This window comes from Botrytis sinoallii (genome assembly GCF_014898435.1).
Source record: "Botrytis sinoallii strain Bc 23 chromosome Unknown BSIN_001, whole genome shotgun sequence".
Classification (NCBI taxonomy): domain Eukaryota; kingdom Fungi; phylum Ascomycota; class Leotiomycetes; order Helotiales; family Sclerotiniaceae; genus Botrytis; species Botrytis sinoallii.
In genome coordinates this window covers 805,307-825,042 of record NW_024066028.1, presented here as the reverse complement: position 1 = coordinate 825,042, position 19,736 = coordinate 805,307, and the positions used below count along the sequence as shown (strand labels likewise).

The window sequence follows — 19,736 nt, the reverse complement described above, 5'->3', positions numbered from 1 at the left end:
ATGGAGAACATAGATGTGGCTGCCTCTGATAAGGCGAGAGTTTCAGAGCATTATTCGGAAATGGATCGAGGACCTGCAACGCAGAACGACACTTCCCATCGAGTTTCAAGTCCGTCGGAAAAAGCAATGGATAGACAACGCGAGGCTCAAGAATACATTCGCAATCGTCGAGCACAAGCAACTGTCACAGACGAGGCAGATGAGAATGTCATCGATAACGTTGCACAATTTGGGCCACAAAATATAAGTAGAGAAAGTGAAGATGATGAACAAAAGCTACTTGCGACATTAGCAGAAAAGTATAACTACAATCTATATCTAGTGAGTCTGATTGAAAGGAGGCCTTCCCAATTCCCTCTTTTACAATATAGTGAAGTCTCAGACTGATCATTCGAAAGCCGCCTGGGAACTCTGGAAGCCCTATAATAGAGCATACAAATTACGCTGCTCAATTACATCGTGGCCAGCAGCCGTCTTTGCCACAGACACGTCAAATAATAGATGGGCCTGAATCCTGGCACCATACTCGTCCCAGGAATCGTTCCGATTCTCCACCTGTCGAAAATACCCCTCGATCCCCCTCTCCATCGATACGACAGCTCGATAGCACGCAAATAACTCCTTCTCCGCCACCACCTATTCCAACAGCTCCAATATCTGACTTTCGTCCTGGTCCTATCTTTTCTAATTCACACATGCCTTATCAAGCGAATAATACTCGATCTAACTACACAACAAATCTCAGGCAATATGCAGATAGAAACCGGGGACCAGCTAATAAGCAGGCTGCCGAGAGACCGGCGTTCGAGAACAATACGGCTAATTCTGGAACGCAACCATCTGTAAACAGTGAGTATAGATATTCGATACCCGAGGCTAGAATTTGAAGCTAAACTCATGCGCCCCTAGGTCAGCTCTCGGAGAGATACAGACATAATCAGATCACATCTCCTCCGCATCAAAAGTCCCAATCGCCGCAGGCGACACCTACGCAATGGGCGGCGCCCAAACCTGCTAGGAATAACACCAATATTGTCCAGAATCTTCAAGAATCAACGGCTCTACAGTTAGCGGAGTCTGGATCTCAATCTTCTAGACTTCATCCTGTATCCTATTCTTCTCAGTCGCGGCAAGATGCCAGTCAACAAAACATAGAACAGGGGCATGATCCCTCACATGCGAGTGGCTCAGAACTTTGGAGTCATAACAGTAGGATTCCGCAAAAGAATTACCCAACTCCCGACAGTCTGTCAAGCAATAGTCGTCGTCAAATGTCATATGCGCCACAGAATAATACCCACAGCAGTCCTAAAACCTTCGGTCATGCGCTAGCCGGGCAAATTGCAACAGTCCAACAAGGCCACCATGGAGGAGGGCACGGACATGATACATATGGTCCCCGTCACGAGCATGATATGGGCCACCCGAATTATGGCTATGATCAAAATTCTCAAGGAGATTTCAGTCCGCGTATGTCATGAATTCATTTCTTCGGCATCTTTCATTGGCAATACTAACTCGTTCTAGCAACTACAATTCCTAATCCATCGAATTTCACTCCAGAATCTCATGGAAATTCCACTCGTGGTCATGCAGGAGGATATAGTTCTGAACATCAGTTTGAGCAAGCCATGGACAACCGTAGACCACGTGAGTAAATTGATGTTAATTCTTGCCAATGCCTACTGATCAATGACTAGAAATTCACGGATCAATGTCGTCGCCCACCCTTCATCGCCATAACAATTTCGTTGATTGGAGATCGCAGCTTTGCCAGCTATTTAATGCACCATCGGACAGCCATGACGAAGACCTTTTCAAAATGTTGGAAATGACCAGGAGCAAGCTTTTACCCGACACTCAGAATTCCAATCAAGAAAAATTAGCCTTACCTTATCATACGATTTATCGAGTCAGATGCCATCAACATGGGCAGACCCACATGTTTTTGGATACCCCTTGGCTCGTGAAAGACGGCCCCACTAGTGGCCATATTCATGGCAGCATGATTGTACGAAATATTGCTCTACATACGCAGCAATATACAAATTTGTCGTTTATTGTATACAAAGACTATGCCTGCTGCAAATCCAAGATCAACTTATTGAAGCCAGAGAATTCCTCAAAACTACAGCCTGGAGACTCGGAACAAGCTGGTTTGAATGATGAGAATCAACTTGCAGAGTTCCTTGAAGGCGAGTCAGTATGCTTGATCGGCAGTGAGCTATCTGCCGGTCTAAAAAGACTTACTAGGCAGAATATTCAAGAGAACTCATACTACCCTTCATTTAATGTTGGGACTGAGTTTAAGGCACCATATCCATGGTTTTATCATCAAAGAGCTCCTTTGGAAGAACGAAGACGTCAACTAAAACCCGAGCTTTTGACTCGTGTAAATTCTTTTGTGGAATACGTCAACGAAAGTTTTGGGCCCGAATATGCGGTAGTTGATGCGCTTCTAAGTCAGGGAAAAATCACGCGCACATATTTGTGTTATCTCTACGTAAGTGAATTCTTGGACCACAGGTGAGAGCCTACTAACATCGTTACCAGAGCCCCGATACCGTCATATTGCGCACCGAAAAACATGACATAGGAAAGACAAAAGCTTACTTGACTAAATCATGGCTTCATCTGCCAGTAGCAGGAAGCTCGAATGAGAGTGGAGAGCCAGCTACATTGGCAACTTCCTTGCTAGTATCTTCTTGGTCATTTGATGGCCTCTTCCAAGAGAATGTTGAGTTGATTACAATTGATGACTTTAAAACACCAGAAGAGATTATAAAAATCACCGCTCTCAGAACCTATCCAATGCGCTACGCCGATCCCACCATTGGCACATCGCTTAGGAAACAAGGAGAAATGTTCTGGAAATTCCGCAACGCGTGCTACGTATATTATAGTGAAGAGGACGAGTCCTTAGAAACTATTGTAAGCAATCCCGATAATGAAATCTACTTCAGTAGGCTAGCTAACATCAAATTCACTCACAGGGGCAGTCCAGGTACATGATTGATATCAAGACGTACAAGAAGTTGCACCCAGCATCTGCTGGCGCCAAAGCACCCAATCGTGATGATTTAGGTCCCTTGGTCATGGAATCTGACGTGCCACCAGAGGGAGTTTTCACCTTGCTTTTGCCTAACACGATTATTGGATTCAATATTCAGGAAAAGAAATGGGGTATGTAATACCAGACCCACCGATTACTTCCCGTTTGCTAATATTATTCGTTAGTCGATCTTGAAGTCAGTCGCATGTATGCAGTCAAATGGAACAAGGATGCATTTGAAACATTGGCCGGAGACAACGACATGAAGATTCTCATTACAGCCTTAGTCGCAAATCAAATCAAAGACGAACAAAGTCCAAGCCTCGTTGGCAGGAAGGGAACTGGCTCAGTCATTTTATTGCATGGGTAATTGATACATACCCCAGATCTTTTGATCTACGCTAACAAAGCATCAACAGCTCTTCTGGAACCGGTAAAACCATGACAGCGGAAAGTGTAGCTGAGGTAGTTGAGAAGCCACTCTACATAGCCCCATGTAGCGAGATAGCGACCACACCAGAAGCCCTACAGAGATCACTCCAACAGATCTTTTATCTAGGAAGAGTTTGGAAATGCGTCATACTCCTCGAAGAAGCCGAGCTATTCCTCGAGAAACGAACTTTAGGAGATCTTCGTCGCAACGCATTAGTTTCTGTATTTCTACGAGCACTCGAATCGTACAACGGGATTGTCATTTTGACGAGTTCTTCCATTGCCGCTGTGGATGAGGCGCTCAAATCCCGCATTCAGCTTTCCCTTCGCTATGCCCCTCTCACTTTGACCCAACGAACTAAGATATGGGAATCTCATATCACGCAGCTTGAATCATTGGAATCTCTTTTCAACCCTTCCACAATAAACATCACTGAGCTTCGCGCAAATATATCTACACTAGCTAAGTACAAGCTCAACGGCCATGCAATCGGCCATGCTGTCCGAACAGCCCGACAGCTAGCTTTATGGAAGGGCATCCCAATGGGATTCGAAGAATTACAGTATGCAGTCAACGATGCAGGAGGCTACGACGATTCAGACGAAGAAGACAAAAGAAACCCGGGAGAAGCAATGAAAGGGGTTGTGGAGGATGCAGATGATGATCCTTTTGATGGCGTGGAGGATTTAATGAGTGTTGCTGGGTTATGATTGATGATTGACGAGTTATGACTTATGATTTATATATAATTCGCGGTAGGTAGCGAGCGTTCGTTTTGTACAGGAATGTCTTTCTTTTGACCTTTATGTACCTATGGAGCGTTGCATTCGTATCCACGTTTGCAGCGAAATTTGTGGGAGGGATTTTTCTGTTGTTTTTTCTGCGTATACCATTCTTGCTTGATAATTATTGATGAGTAGGATAGTGGAATATATATATTATGTTGTCGCACTTATTATCTTCGCTCGTTACATTCAGATAAACGAATGCTGTTTAACTTATCCAAGATTTTGTGGGCACGAAACCTCTCCCTTTCCGCTTCTGATAGCTACCAACAAGTAGACAACACCCCTTCAGTCTAGAATTATGCAAATTAAAGTGGAAGGGGGCACTTCTAGTAGGACGATTTTTATGAGAAAAGTGTATGAGATTGAATTATAGATTCAGATGATAGTTTTCTAATATCATATTCTCATCCCAGTCCAATACCAGATCTGATTACTCATTATCACTTTCTTAGCTAGATTCAACCATTTTCCATCTAATATTATCCTAGTAAGAAGTGATTGCTCCTCTTCCACTCTTTCAAGTACGCGCTATCAAGTGTTTTCCGTTCTGTGCCCCAGGCGATGAGAAGTAGAAAACTGAGAATAAACATGCATTCGTATCAACACTAGTGCTGCAACAAAACCATGCAACAATAACAAACAGTAAACTAAAATCATTCACATGGCCATATCTCGAAATACAGGTAGTTGATATCTTAGGCACAAATTATGATTATCGATGATCGTAACACAAAACAAGGTCATCCACCTGCCATCTAATGCGCAAACCTAAAATCTAATCTTGAACTCCCAGTCAATTTCGTATTCCTCTTGTAATCCTGCTGTTCCTCAGCCGTCATGGCATTCCACACCTTATCTCTCTGCTTGTTCCTCATTATATAGTAAAATTTCGTAAATAAGAACACTGCAATGGAAGCAATATTTATAATGATCAATTGCGTATTACCACGATGATATAACGGCTTATCATCAGTTCTGTAAATGAAGTTTGCGCAGATATTTCCCAGTTGTACTGCCATGTTGTAAAGAGCAGAGGAGACAGAGCGAGTGCCAACATTATTAGAGTTTTTGGAAGTCCATGCTACGAGAATGGCGTGGCAATAAGGATATGATAGAAGCACTGTGACCAGTGCGTATGTGTTCCAAGCCTGGACTCCTGAACCTGGCCAAAAGCGAAGCGCGATGATACATGGGAGGGTCCATAGCGGTTGTATCATGGAGACCAGAGTTCTTTCTTTGACGCGTTCAGATAGTTGTGTGATAAGAAGTAGCGTGATAATGTGGAAGGCTGAATAAGGAATTGTCAATAAGTTGGTGTTGAATGTGCTGAAACCCAGGTTCTTTAGGGTGAGAGTAATGTAGGAAGTAGGTGGGGATTGAGGAATATATGCGATCAACCCAATAGCATAAAGTGGCCAAAGATCGTAATCCTTTGCTGCATTCCAGAGTTTCTTTGGCGTAATTGCTTGTCGGTTGTGCATATCGCCTTTTGAAGGGTCATCTCGGAGAACTCGATTGACGACGATGGATATCTCACGATCAGTAAACCAGCCTTTTGGTCGAAACCATGTTTTGGTTTGGACTGCAGACGCTGGCATCATGAAGAAAGAAGCAAGGCCAACTAGCAAAGTAATCAAGCCCTCAATTAGGAACAGCCAACGCCATCCTGCCCATCCCGATACACCCCGTAGATGAAGTAGAGCAAAAGCAAGAATCGATGTGATGATAGTGGTTGCGGAAAGTGTAGTCCAGAAGAAACTGAGTCGGACAGGAAGTTCCTTGGATGTATAAAAGTATGATAGCCACAAAACGATGTCTGGGATAAACCCGCCCTATCAAGTGGTGAGTTTCGAATTTTCAAGCTCGGAGTTGACAATGAAACCTACCTCAAGAAGACCCAGCATACTTCGTGTGGCATAGAATCCAGATTTTCCTTTGAGCGCACACTGAGACATAGCAACTACCGACCAGAGGGTTATCTGCATCGGAATCCATCTATCGGGTCCAATCTTCTTGGAAATTAATTGTGAAGGTAACTCGGCTAGCAAGAACGAAAACAAAAAAATCTGGTTGCCGAAGTTGTAGTCTATGTATCGTTAACCCCAGAGCGCTTTCTACATAAGAGGAGAGTTATAACCAACGTACCATTTGTACTCAAGTTCAGGTCATCCAACAGATTATCTGCAACAGCTTGTGTTAAGTTCCCACGATCGACTTGTAAACCGAAGAACATTATGCACTGGAATGTTGTTAACAATGATCTAAAAGATCCCGGAATCTCAAACTTACAGCCCAGAGACAAACTCGCCAATCTAGCCTTCGAACCAGTCGTCGTTCTTCTTCCTCCGTCCAAGTGAAATTGGGGTCAAAGGCATGCCGGCATTCATATTGCGATTTTTCGTAAACCCCAGTCCAGTGTTCCCTCACATCGGGGTCTAAAAAAGGATTTTTGGCAAATACGGATCCATCCTCATCTGAGTCGGAGCCCGTAGAAACAAAAGTTGCATCTTTTACAGGAATTGGGTCGCCAAAAGTTGTTACTTCCTCGTACTGAAGCGAGTCATCTGGTTGTCGCGCGGCACCACTCTTAGGCTCTGTCTTGTCTGTGGCATCTTTAGACATCTTCGAATGTATGCGACTTTGATCTCTCACTTGATCTGTATTGGGATGTAGAAAACTAGATACTTATACCACGCGATGGTTTTAAGATATGCTCATGCTACAATATCAGCTATATTGTGATTGGTGCGAAAGGCCAAGAGACACTGCAGGTGTGCGGGACTACCGAGGGCAGACACTTATTGAGAAAGATCCACTGGAAATCACACAATAGAGGTATCTCGGAGTAACAAACCTTTGTGGCAAAGACAATGCAGCGACATTATCCATAATCTCGGATCGAGACCTACCTTTCCCTCGTAATAATGTCCGAGAAACGAAAATAGTTAAAACTAACAAAGTTTTCACGTCTTGATACCAGATAAGCCCATGACGTGCTTTTTGATGGCGCACATAAATTATACTAACACATTGAATCTTTTCACTGTCAAACGCATGCTGTGTAGACAGCATGAAATTCTCGGGCGCCACCATAAGAGTATATTCCGGGGCATGCTCCAAAGTAGTCATAGAAGCCCTTGCGAGAGAGACTTCATAGTCAATATTCGATGAGAGAATCTCTAGCGCACTTGTCGCCATAAAAGCCCGTCCCAATAGTTTACCCTTTTATCGACGAAAGTAGCTCACGGCACAAGCATTGGCCACAAGCACGAAACTCTTATCAGTACTGAGGGCACATATGATGTTCCGTCTGCATGGGAAGCTACAAATTTGGAGAGTTGATGTAATGGGAGATTGGTTGGGTGTGCATATGGCATGCAATACCTGTAAAAACATATGTTGTCATCTGTCCCCGGACTTTCGTAATTGTTTCGCAATCGATTCAATTTTCGGACAAAATTATTAAAAAAACAATTACATGAATGGGTGAAATCTCTCCCGTGATTTGTGAAATGTGTAGATAATATGCTGCCAATAGCTTGGCTTTCGCTGTCTACATTCGACAATCTCGCCGTCTTTGCATTGTGATCTGTATGTATGTCAATTGAAAATCCGTTGTTGGAGTGAAGTTCTGATGGTAGCCGTGGTGGAGAAATGCCTTAACCTTTGATCACGTGAATGAGAACTTTATGGTCAATGTCCACATCCGCGACTTCCTGTCCCCAAGATGAACACCCTCGAATGCAAAAGAAGTACAATCTGAATGAGCTATATTGCTCTTTGTGACATTCATGAATAAATATTTTCTTGAGCCATAAGTTCTATCTTTATATGTCGCTATAGATGTTCGCGAGCAGACGGCAAGTGACTCATTCACCCGTGTTCATAACTACATTCATGACGATATCTACCTACCAAGACACAAGCACAAGCGGGTAGTATTTGTCCAATGACAGTTTACAAGGGTTTATATCGATCATTTTGTTCATGTTATTCATTGTACTATCGTGCAGCTATTTACATCAAATGCCTAGGGCATCTCTTCTAGACTCGCTCTCGGGGTCGAAAAATGGCTTTTCTCCAACGCTAACGGCTCTGACACCATATCTTTCACCCTGTCCTTCAAGATCGTCTGTGGCCGTGTGGAAAGTTGAGCGGTTGTCCCAGATAGCTATATTTATCAAAATTAGTACAAACGAGCTATGGGATACTGCAAAAAAACTTACCAAGATCATTCTGGTTCTTCCACTTGAATCGCACCTGCAAATCATGATTGTCCACCAACAATCGCTTAAACCAACCCAAAAGTGCTTCGCTCTCCAATCGAGTAACATCATTGATATGACTCACATGACCTCCAACTGGGAAAACAGATTTCCATCCAGTGACTGGGTTAGTTCTCACTACTGGATGCACGGCTTTCAACTCCTTTCCCACATTTTCTGGAGCTCCTCTTGGCTTATCGTACAATTCGAATCCACCCTTTGCAGCAGCTTCAATGAAGCCAGGTTGTTGGAATGTTACAGTCAGACTCTCGAGGAACTTTTGGTAGGGTTTTGAAATTCGATCATAGATTTCATATCCACTTGCCCACAATGTGTCGCCTCCCGTTTTTGGGAGTACCTCTAATTTCAAACTAGAATAATCGGCAGGCTTTGGCTCGAAAGAAACATCTGCATGCCATTTGGAAGTATTTTGGAGACCATTTGCTCGGTCGAATTTTGTGTCGCTGTAAAGTTTCTTGTTGAGCACCGAGTCAATTGTACTAATCTCTGGGTCTGTCACGCGGTATCCTTCTCTCTCTGGATTGAGAAGCGGATGGATGTGAAGACCTGAAGTGGATGGCTTTCCTGAAAGGAGACCAATGCGTTGCACAAGTTCCTTTTGCAAATCGGCAGTGAGACTATCTTGTTTGCGGAAGAATACCACGCCACGTTGGGATACTAAGTCATTGTTAGCATCCATAGACTTACTATAACGTTATGTTTCATTGGGACTTACTAGTAAGAGCAAGCTCGCGTAAGAGCTCATCGGCATTGGGAGCTTGAAGCCATTCTACCAAATTAACATCTGGAAACTCGCGGCCGATAACAGGAGTAACATCAAAGGACTCAAATTGATCTAGAACGCCAGTGCTCTTCACCCATTTTTCTTGACTGGTGGACTCTGTCTTGATGTTGTCGTTGCCTTTGTTAAGGCTAACGACTGGAGCTGATTGGGCTTCTGTTGCAGCGGGAGCCATGATATATCGTTTGAAGATTTTGTATCGTTCTTTGGACCTGGATGAATAGGATGAAGAATTAATGTCGAGGTTCTCAAACAAAGAGAGCTAGAAATCATGATGCTTTTACAGAAGGGGTTTCTTCAGTCTATGTAGTCGAATTCGGATATGCGAAGGTCCTTTCAATTTTGACTTGATATACTGATAACACAGTTCTATACCGTCGGAAGAACGGCAAGTATGGCGAAATACAGAAGATGCATGGCGAGACATAGCAATCGTACGTCGGTTGTGTGATTTCAAACCTAAGCTGGAGTGCAATGTAAGCATATCGGATGTCTACATGCGTGAATCGAAATGCACCGTGATGCAAAAATGATATGATACAGAGAGTGGGTTACTAGATAAGAACGCGGGGAAATAATACTGAAAGTTTTGGATGTAAACCCTGCTATGTGTTTTGTGTGGTTCATGCTGCGATAGGGGGTCTAAATCGCGTCATATTTAAGACGAATGTTATTGGATACTTGGCATAAGAGATTGTATTAATCGTGATTCACACCTTAACTGAAATTTTTAGGAACATAGCTCTTTAATGTCAGTGCTTAGCAATCACCAATCTGCAAACGACTTTGTATCATCGTCGTCTAAGTATTATTCCGTGCCCGCTAACCCTCCTCTTCGCTTACATACAGGAGCTATTCGTAGGAGAGAAAACAACGGCTGGGTTCGACCACTTCATAATACGTCCAATCATTCTATCATTTCCTCCACATTTGTTTTATCTGTAGTTGGTTTACATTCAATCAGTTAGAGGATTCTAGTAAAGATTGAATAAATCGAATTCGGCTTCCCGTACGAATAGGCGAAGTCAACTGCTGATTTCTGAACCTCCCTGACCAATTGCTACTGGTAACAGTACAAAATGAAAGGCAAAGTTACGGAGTTCAAGAGCGAAGTAACGAAAGGGGCGTGCATCTAAAGACTCAACGTTTACTGCCTAGTTCCAGGCTTCATACTTTCTACTCACTTCGAGATAGTTTACTATCTAGGCGTTGATGGTAGGTAGGGTTATGTACAATGCCTATGTGGTGAACGAGCCGGCCTTTCAAAACTGGACGATCAAAACTATCATCACGTGAATGAAGGTGAGAGTAATGACTGACTTTAGGAAGTGTATCTAATTCCATTTGCATCTCATTATTCTATAGAGATGCGCGTGTAGACGTGTACGAGCATGCATCGAATCCAAACTCCTGTTCTCCCACCTGCTGATCCGTTTTTTTGAGGGGGATATCTAAACGCCATGCCAATTCAACCATAAAAGCAAAACCAAGCTATGCACTGCCCACCCATTGCCACATCATTTTATACAAGAATGTCATTATACCTCATGGTAGGAGGAGAGTCTCATGACCTTACATGCAGGTCTTGAACAAGCCCGTTCATGTGCTGAATTAATTGACAATTCAAGCAACATTTCCAGCCATGCCCATAAATATTGCCTGGATTGCCATAGAAATTGACCAAAATCCCACCTTTTTCAACCGACGCAGGCGGGCCTGACTGTCTACCACATCTTTCGCAAATGCTTCATAAGTCTCTGCAGACATATCATCCATTAATCCGCTATCGAAGATGGTCCAGCTACCATCAAAATCACTAGCTCGTTTCACGATTCGACAATTTATGGGTATGAATGTTTTCTTCGCGTTGATATAGGCGACGATGGGTCGGATCAGGGCCTGATTAACGTAGGATAAGTCGCGAGTGAAGAGTGGCACGGCTGCTTTCACGTCATTAAGATGAATACGAAGATCCATGACAATGTAGCGTTTATTGTCATCGTGAGAGAGTTTCTCCGCCGAAGCATCAGGCTCAGCAGGCGTGTCTGGTTCTTCTGTCCGTGAGTTGTTTTCGAGGATGTGGAAATAACGATTGGATGTTACAGCTTCTTCCATGCGGTCGTAAAAGTCGGACATAACCTTGGCGATACTGTCATCCGCTTCAGTTGGAAGCATGACATCAGAAACAATGTCAACATTTCCTTCATGAATCCAGCCAAACGGCCCTTCCACTCCTCGATTTAAATGGTCAATTTTGAGGCCATCTATGCGGAGACGACTTTGCTTTTTCCAAAGGCTTGACCCGTCATTTCCAGAAGAGTCAAGAGCGTGCGAGCCAGCAAACCCGTGGATCTGTCGAGGATGGATTGTGAAAAGAGATCCGTCAAAGGCACCAGACATGTTGCTCGCCGAAAGGAAATCATAGAATAGCCATTGTTTCCGCAACTGGGGCAAATCGCATGAGAAGATGCTGACAGAGAAGGGTCGGAAGCCATTGGGTTGATGCACGGTAACCAAGAGATCCTCCAGTTTGAAAGAGTCCATCTCGAAATCGCCGGGGTTATGCTCATGTCGAAACGATTTAGGGTCGATGTATTCGTCGCCCCAATGAACTGAAGTTCTATCTATTACCCCTCGGACACCCTTAATTTCTACGTCCCGAAGAAGTCCTTTGCCATTCCACCATTTGACAAATGATAAAGTGACATTGACTGTATCGAGAGTGACGTCAAATTGGGTGTAGTTTGTATCCTCCTCTTCCTCCTTTTTTCCCTCTGTATCCACCTGCCGTTGAGATGCAGCCGCAGCCGCAGCACTCAGAGACGAACCCTTGCTAAACTTGGTCTTCCCTTGTCCTGGTCTCCTTGAGACAAACACATTCCGGAACGTAATTACTCCATCTTTCCATCGCGGCACGATGGCAGATTCGAAAACGACCTTGATGCCTGCCGAATGTGTAAGATAATCACCCACCCATCTTGCCAATGTTTCTAATCTAGAGTCAGTCATTGTAGAATCCTCATATTTTTTAATAGCTCTTACCTTGAGCGACAACAGTGTTGATAGATAGGATAACAAGAGAAAAGAAAGTTGTGGTTCCGATAAAAATCCAGGCAATATTTCCTAAGACAAACCATGAGACAAAAGCACTCCAATCGTCAACATTCCATGGTCGCCCGCCTCTAATCGTAAACCACTTGAACCGGACCTTCAATCGAGACCAAAATCCCGTTGCTGCAGCGAGTAGTTCCTCTCTCGTCGGCCGATGGGGCATCTTTGGCATGTGAGGAAGATGGTACTTGCTCGAGGTAGAGTGTGGGATATTAGCATCTGTGACCGATTCCTTTACTGGCGGGGTAATCTGTGAGGGGTTGTGGGTCTCTTGGGGTGTCTTTCGAGTATTTTGTAAATTTGATGCAGAGCTTTTATTTCTTCTCGCATAACCTCTTGCCCTTCGCCGACTACTTGAATGGATCTCACGTCGCCATTCTTGCTGAAGAAATGTTGTCAAAGGTCGTCTTGGCGACGATGAAGCTGAATATAGAGTCTTCTCCACTGTGGTTGTACATGATGCTATCGAGGGCGTTGCGGATGTACCTGAGCTCAAATCGAGGAAGAAGACCCCGCCATAGGCAAAACTCCTTCGGACTTGAGTCTTGGGAGAAGAGCTGTAGAAGGACCTGATTTTTGATTGCGAAAATGCGCGACGAGTAGTATTTGGTAGAACCGAATTAGATATGAAAGGTCGTATAGATTCTTTGCATGTCTTTGTTGCAGCCAGTGAACTTGCTTGATCCCATAATTGGGACCATAACCTAGGTTTTATGTTTGTCGACATAACCTCCAGCTCATCCTGAAAGATTGAAACAAGACTGTTGAAGTCGTAGAATCCTTCCTCAACACTCGTATCTTGGAACAGGAATTGAAAAATGAAGGCACGCGGGAAAATGAATGACGATGGGCTTTTCCGGATGCGCCTTTTGGAATTTTTGGCACTAATGAAGACGCTAGTGATCTTATCAGTAAATTCTCTATCGCATCCATACCCCCCACTAAATATTTTTTCCAATTTGATCGACTGACTACGAACATTAAAATCGACATTCAAAAAAAAAAAGACGCGTATTCCAACTACATAACGAATATTTTCACGAAGATATCGTTCAACTTTACCATACGCAATCCGACAACAGACAATGCCTGCACCAACAGCTTTGTTGAGGAGACCGGAAGAGCTTGCTGAAGCTACCAATGTGCCAGCACCCGATCAAAGTAATTAATCTCATGACGCTGCCACTATGCGCATTGCGGGAACAGTAGCTAATGTCGTCCCAGATCAAGATGATGAATTTTTATTAGATGCACCAGAAGTTACTTCTGCAGATTTGGATACTATTCTGCCTCCAGCCACCGACAATAGCGAGATGCACATTGATGAAGAAGGACGACCTCGATTTGCACCAGCCAAGAATATTGTACGGCTCTCAATCTATGCTACTGTCAAAAAGCGCATGCGATTCTAACCAAAACAACAGGACCCAGCAACCCGAGTCGAAACTCGAAAAGTTCCCATTCCTCCACACCGAATGACACCTCTCAAAGCCGCCTGGCCTAAGATCTACCCTCCTCTCGTCGAGCATCTTAAACTCCAAGTTCGCATGAACATCAAAAACAAAGCCGTTGAACTCCGTACCTCCAAACATACTACCGATACTGGATCTTTACAAAAGGGCGAAGATTTCGTCAAGGCCTTTTCGTTAGGTTTCGACGTTGATGATGCTATCGCATTATTACGACTTGACGACCTTTACATTCAGACTTTTGAGATTAAGGATGTAAAGACACTGCAAGGTGAGCATTTAGGAAGAGCCATCGGCCGTATCGCAGGCAAGGATGGAAAGACCAAATTTGCAATTGAGAATGCGAGTCGCACAAGAGTGGTTCTTGCAGATAGCAAAATCCACATTCTGGGAGGCTTCAAGAATATCCACATTGCGAGAGAGGCCATTGTTAGTCTGATTTTGGGTAGCCCACCTGGAAAGGTTTACGGCAATTTAAGAACTGTTGCTAGTAGAATGAAGGAGAGATTTTAAAAGCTAGAATGAATTGGCTGGACTTACGACATGGAATTTCATTACCAGGCGTTGCGGTGGTGTTCGGGGAAGGAAATATACAGGGAAAAGTATCATTCTGGCATTCACGAATACATTATATATTCCTATTTGAGGTCATGTAGATCGAGAGAGGATCTTTAGTATCCAAGAAATTTCAGAACTTAATTAGAACCCGTCTGCCTACGAGAATCTCATACAAGCAAACATGTGAAGAAGATATGAGATCTAGTCTAAAAGCTGATGATATCGATTTTCTCAGCTGTCCTAGGTACATGTTCGAAGATTTAGTTTATCATGCATAGAGAAAAATAGCCACTTATCTTTGGAATTTTCTAATATCTTCCTACGCCTACGCCTACACAAATATTGCAATTGTCGAAACGAAAACAGAAACGTGAGAAAAATCCAATACCATGTTATCTCCCTCGACACGCTAAAGTCTAGATGTTTGACGCTGGTGACCTTAATGTCTATTGCCCCAATGAACGACTTTAGTCTCTTCTCGGTACTAGGTACACAGTTACTTGTACCACTCATATATCGACTTTCTACCTCATATCGTTACATTGAACCATAGGGATGGGTCACTCGAGTGTTAGTCCAAAGGCACTAGGTATGTATGTTTGGAACATCCATGGAGATTCATTCTCGAAGCAACATCATCATTCTCAGCTGAAGAAGGTTAAATATAGATAGGAATTCAAGACTTCGCGGTAAAAAGTGCACGCTCTGCCATGTTTTTGTGGATCGTATTCGTCCTTATGGATCATTATTCTATGCAGGATCCCATGCAGGGATTCAACAGTATTACATCAAAACATCATAGTTTCGTAATGAGAAGTCATGGACTTGTTAGGTAGAGATGACTCGGTAGGTAATCAATCATGCGTACCTGATATCAGGTATTCGATCGTGTATCTTAGAGTTGGAGTAGAGTTGGAGCAGACTTGGATATTCAATGACCATGAATTGCTGTCAATCTCTCAGAGAAACTCAATAGCGAATACCAAGTGTACCATGAGAAAGAACCTGGGAAGAGGTAAAACGATGAAAAAACGATATGTGTACCAGTACCTACATGGTACTCCCTTCGATAGACGATATGGCAAGATACCTTTGGAAAAGTATCAGATCATAACAGCCACGTTTGAACATTTGATATTATCTCCTGCTGCATCAAGAAGAAGCACACTCCTTCATCAAAATTTCCCAAATTATATATATAAAAGGAGGTCTCAAGTTGGTCCATTTTGGAAAGGTAACCTTAACATACGTCCTACCGCTTCCGAAAAGCCCGCTGCCCGGACCATAGAAAATACATGCCCCTGTTGAAGCACCTCCTTGTCATTTATTTGTCTCTAAATCATGATTCTTTGCCATACCTTATCTATCGTGCACCAATATCGACTTATTACGCAGTAGCCAATGACCAAAGTTTCTCAATAAGGCTGCTTTTCTACCCAAGGCTCATCAATCTTCAGGCATCTTCCGGACGTTTATTCATCATCAAATAGGACGAAGTTCGATTCGCCAATACGACGCGCCGACGTGACTGGTAGAGTTTGGATGTCCCGGCTCAGGGCCTCTTGTATACACAGCAGACGGAGTGGCGAAAGGTGACTGGTATGCAGGCAGCAAGGCTTAAGGCTGAATCGCAGGGCCGGAAAGCTAAGGTAGGCATTGATGAGGTGTTGAGTTGGCGCAAGGAGAAAAGGGTTTCTGGGAAATGAATATGAGGGGCTAATACATTCGAGTCACAGCTTGCCAATTCATATCATGAGTTATTGGAGTACGTATCTGCCGGAGCAGACCAAATGGAACAATGCTAACAATGAACCTTGTGCAGAGAGTTCTCGTCGAAAGAACTCCGCTCAGTAGGCAATTACACTTTGGGGAGGTTGATTGGGAAGGGGTCTTTTGGGAAGGTTTATTTGGCTTCGCACAAACTCTTGCATAGCTCTAAGGTACTTTCAAGGATGGAATTCAGATTTGCAGAATATCAGCTAATTCGCCGGTGTCCTTTAGGTTGTACTCAAGTCGGCCAACAAGGATGATTCCAATCTGGCTCGAGAAATACATCACCACCGACAATTCTTACATCCTCACATTGCTCGCCTTTACGAAGTAATTGTCACCGAAAACCTGGTATGGCTTGTGCTGGAGTATTGTCCTGGTAAGTTGGATGCATCGGCAGAAGGAAATGGGGCTAATAATGATGGTGCAGGCGACGAATTATACAATTATCTTCTTGAGCATGGTCCCCTACCGGTGGAAAAGGTACAAAAGATCTTCACTCAATTGGTTGGCGCCGTTTCATACGTTCACAATTCATCTTGCGTTCACCGAGATTTAAAACTGGAAAATATCCTTTTAGATAAATACGAGAATGTTAAACTTGTAGATTTTGGGTTTACTCGCGAGTATGAAGGAAAGGCGAGCTATTTGCAGACTTTCTGTGGTACCATATGTTACAGTGCTCCAGAGATGCTGAAGGGAGAAAAGTATGCCGGAGAAAAGGTCGATGTTTGGAGTCTAGGCGTTATTCTATACGCTTTACTATGCGGCGAGCTACCATTCGACGATGATGACGATAACATTACAAGGACTAGAATCTTGACTGCGGAGCCAAAATGGCCGGATCACCTTACAACTGACGCGCGAACTTTACTGAGTATCCTATTATCAAAGAGACCCTTAATACGACCTGCTTTGTCTGACATTCTTACGCATCCATTTCTTGCCGAGCATGCGCCACAGCAGCAAGCCATTCTAAAACTGCAGAGAGCGGCACCTTTCACCACTGCATTAGAGAAGGAGACCTTGGAGCGGATGCGAAGTGCTGGTGTAGATATCGACCAGGTCATTGAAAACGTACTGGCTCAACGATGTGATGCTTTGGCCGGTTGGTGGGCCCTCCTACTCGAAAAGGAAGAAAGAAAACAGGCTCGAAAAGAACGAAAACGCAAGGAACGAGAGGCAGAGAACCGATCCTCAAGAAGACTAAGTGCTGCGAGTAGCCGTTTGGAAAAAATGACGCCAATTTTAACCGGAGTCGATGAAGAAGGGCAGCCTTTAAAGATTAGCGATCCACCTAGGAGCAGAGGAAGAAAGGAGAGGCGAAGCGCCCATTACCCAGACCTTATATTGACTGACTTACCTGGATTACCCGAACATGGACAGTTTTCCTCGCCTGAAGTTCACACTCCTCCTCCGCCACTTGAAAAGGATTCAATTCGCTCGGCAAGCTCATCTCGACATCGACGCCCTATTCCTCCTCCAAAAGAAGGCACTTTGCGGAGTGCCCGGTCACGAGGGAGCACACTGCAACTAGTTACTTCTAATCATGATTTCTTACACCCTAGTACTAATGGCATTGTCAAACCTCCCCAACAGCGTCGCAAGCATCAGCATGCTATCATAAACCAACTGGCACATTGGAAACATTGGCTTCTAGATTCTGCTAGACGTGCCAGGTCACCTGGGAAAAAGACAAAAGCTAGTCGCTCAACACCAGATCTCCGCGAAAAGGCTGCTGACGGCTCGAGTAGTCCGAAGGACCCTAGTCCACGACCTGTTACTTCAAAGTCTCCTACGATGACACGTGCTCCGATGCCACAACTAGGTGGCCCTCCTATTTCGCGAATTCAAGGAACTTCAAGTACCAAACGACATTCATTATCTCCATCACCCGTAACCCCTCGCTCGACATTCCAACGTCGACCAAGCAGTGGCTTGAGAGGACGAAAATCCACATCGTCTTCTGTTTCTTCCGTTCGCAGTATAATGCATCAACATACTCATTCGAAAGCTTCATCGACCTCATCCAATGGATCTGGCTCAAAGATATCATTACCTACTCGCAGCCCTCACCACTCCGTCAAGGTCCTACCCGCAACCCCTACCCTTGGCTCATTCCCTTCTAACATCCGTGTCGTTCGACAAACCCCGCTTTCAAGTTTCAATGAAGGAGTCTCATGGGGTGGTAGCAATAGTGCATTTGGCGCCCCTCTCGTATTCGCTAAACGGAAAAAGAATTTATTTAAAGGACCCTCACTCAATACTACCTCACCTGTCGCGTCGGGTAGCGGAAACGGCCATGGTCACACAAGAACGGGTTCGCACAGTAGAAGCACCAGTATAGCAGGCAGAAGAAGTGGCGAAATAATTCAAGAAGAAGATGAAGAAGAAATTGAAGAAGTCGATGTCTTTACCCCCGTGACTGGACCGGGTGAAACAGAAGAGATGGTTTTCACCCCAGGTGAAATGTTGAGAAGGGAGGATACAATTGAGGAGTCGGATAGAGAAAAGACACCTACTAATGGAGCTGTATAGAAGGCACTTGCAGTGAGAATGTTTTTGGTTAAATAAAGGGGTTTATGGGGTCTTTGGAGAGTGGATGGGGTTGCTGCGTGATTTGGTGCGATGTGTTGCGATGTAGTGCGCATGTACATAGCGTACATATTCTCTTGTACAATTTGTTTTTCAAGTTAATCTCCCTTGCAAGTCGCACATAGTACATCGGTAATCATCCATGGCGAGGAGCATAGCGGATATGGATGCACGCATGGAATGGAATGGATGGATTGGGTTGTTACACTACATAGAAGCGTTTTGTTTTATCTGCTTTATCTGTTTTACCCATTCATTTACCTCTTCTGAGTTTACCGTATTTAGTTTTTCTTTCTTTCTTTTCTTCTTCTCTTCCCACACTCATATTTTATTATCGACACATCATCGTTTGGTTTCTTGTTTTTATTTTTTACTTTTTTACTTTTTGCCTTTACAAATTCATCTGTCTACACATATATACGTACATACATACATACATTATAGCATTTATTTTTATTTTTTCCACTCATAATTCTTCGGTTACTCTTTTTGCTTCTTTTCTTGATTCCTTTTCTTGAGCAATTCGGGTATAGGGGAGTTTTTGATACCAATGTTTGTGTGTATATCGAGATGGATAGGAGAAGAGAAGGGAGAAGAGAGAAGAGAAGGGAGAAGGGAGAAGAGATGGGAGAAGAGAGATGGGAAAATTGTACTGAGCTGGGAAACGAACGACGGGGGGCGGGGGAGATGAGATGAGAAGAGAAATGGAGGCTGGGGGTGGAAATAAAAATGCAAAGAGTATCTAGGTGACTTAAGCGGAGGGAGGAGGAGGGGAGGGAAGAGAACGAGAGATGGATCAGAGATAGGGAGGGGGAAGGGAGAAACAAGATCTTTTATTTTTCTCGTATATATGGATGGATGGACGGAAGGATAGGTGTATGTACCTGTATATA

General features: G+C 43.8%; 6 protein-coding genes across 6 annotated transcripts; 3 read left to right on the top strand and 3 right to left on the bottom strand.

The window, feature by feature from the left end:
- Positions 1 to 4,195, top strand: EAF02_000199 (uncharacterized protein; the record flags this gene model as incomplete). Its single annotated transcript, XM_038896247.1, has 9 exons — positions 1 to 321; positions 399 to 849; positions 910 to 1,470; positions 1,528 to 1,650; positions 1,701 to 2,503; positions 2,554 to 2,931; positions 2,994 to 3,183; positions 3,238 to 3,418; positions 3,472 to 4,195. The coding sequence occupies 9 exons, from the start codon at positions 1 to 3 to the stop codon at positions 4,193 to 4,195; spliced, it is 3,732 nt and encodes a 1,243-aa protein (XP_038763106.1).
- Positions 4,196 to 5,028: 833 nt separating this feature from the next.
- EAF02_000198 (uncharacterized protein) lies at positions 5,029 to 6,895 on the bottom strand (the record flags this gene model as incomplete). Its single annotated transcript, XM_038896246.1, has 4 exons — positions 5,029 to 6,105; positions 6,160 to 6,359; positions 6,419 to 6,512; positions 6,563 to 6,895. 4 exons carry the CDS (start codon positions 6,893 to 6,895, stop codon positions 5,029 to 5,031), a joined length of 1,704 nt encoding a protein of 567 aa, XP_038763105.1.
- A 1,400-nt stretch (positions 6,896 to 8,295) lies between these two features.
- On the bottom strand, positions 8,296 to 9,515 carry EAF02_000197 (uncharacterized protein; the record flags this gene model as incomplete). The annotated part of the gene is made up of 3 exons (XM_038896245.1): positions 8,296 to 8,444; positions 8,500 to 9,216; positions 9,275 to 9,515. The coding sequence occupies 3 exons, from the start codon at positions 9,513 to 9,515 to the stop codon at positions 8,296 to 8,298; spliced, it is 1,107 nt and encodes a 368-aa protein (XP_038763104.1).
- Positions 9,516 to 10,963: 1,448 nt separating this feature from the next.
- Positions 10,964 to 13,178, bottom strand: EAF02_000196 (uncharacterized protein; the record flags this gene model as incomplete). The annotated part of the gene is made up of 2 exons (XM_038896244.1): positions 10,964 to 12,330; positions 12,383 to 13,178. 2 exons carry the CDS (start codon positions 13,176 to 13,178, stop codon positions 10,964 to 10,966), a joined length of 2,163 nt encoding a protein of 720 aa, XP_038763103.1.
- A 358-nt stretch (positions 13,179 to 13,536) lies between these two features.
- On the top strand, positions 13,537 to 14,433 carry EAF02_000195 (uncharacterized protein; the record flags this gene model as incomplete). The annotated part of the gene is made up of 3 exons (XM_038896243.1): positions 13,537 to 13,612; positions 13,676 to 13,815; positions 13,876 to 14,433. The coding sequence occupies 3 exons, from the start codon at positions 13,537 to 13,539 to the stop codon at positions 14,431 to 14,433; spliced, it is 774 nt and encodes a 257-aa protein (XP_038763102.1).
- A 1,646-nt stretch (positions 14,434 to 16,079) lies between these two features.
- On the top strand, positions 16,080 to 18,786 carry EAF02_000194 (uncharacterized protein; the record flags this gene model as incomplete). The annotated part of the gene is made up of 5 exons (XM_038896242.1): positions 16,080 to 16,127; positions 16,215 to 16,243; positions 16,301 to 16,418; positions 16,480 to 16,627; positions 16,679 to 18,786. The coding sequence occupies 5 exons, from the start codon at positions 16,080 to 16,082 to the stop codon at positions 18,784 to 18,786; spliced, it is 2,451 nt and encodes an 816-aa protein (XP_038763101.1).
- Between the last annotated feature and the right edge of the window lie 950 nt (positions 18,787 to 19,736).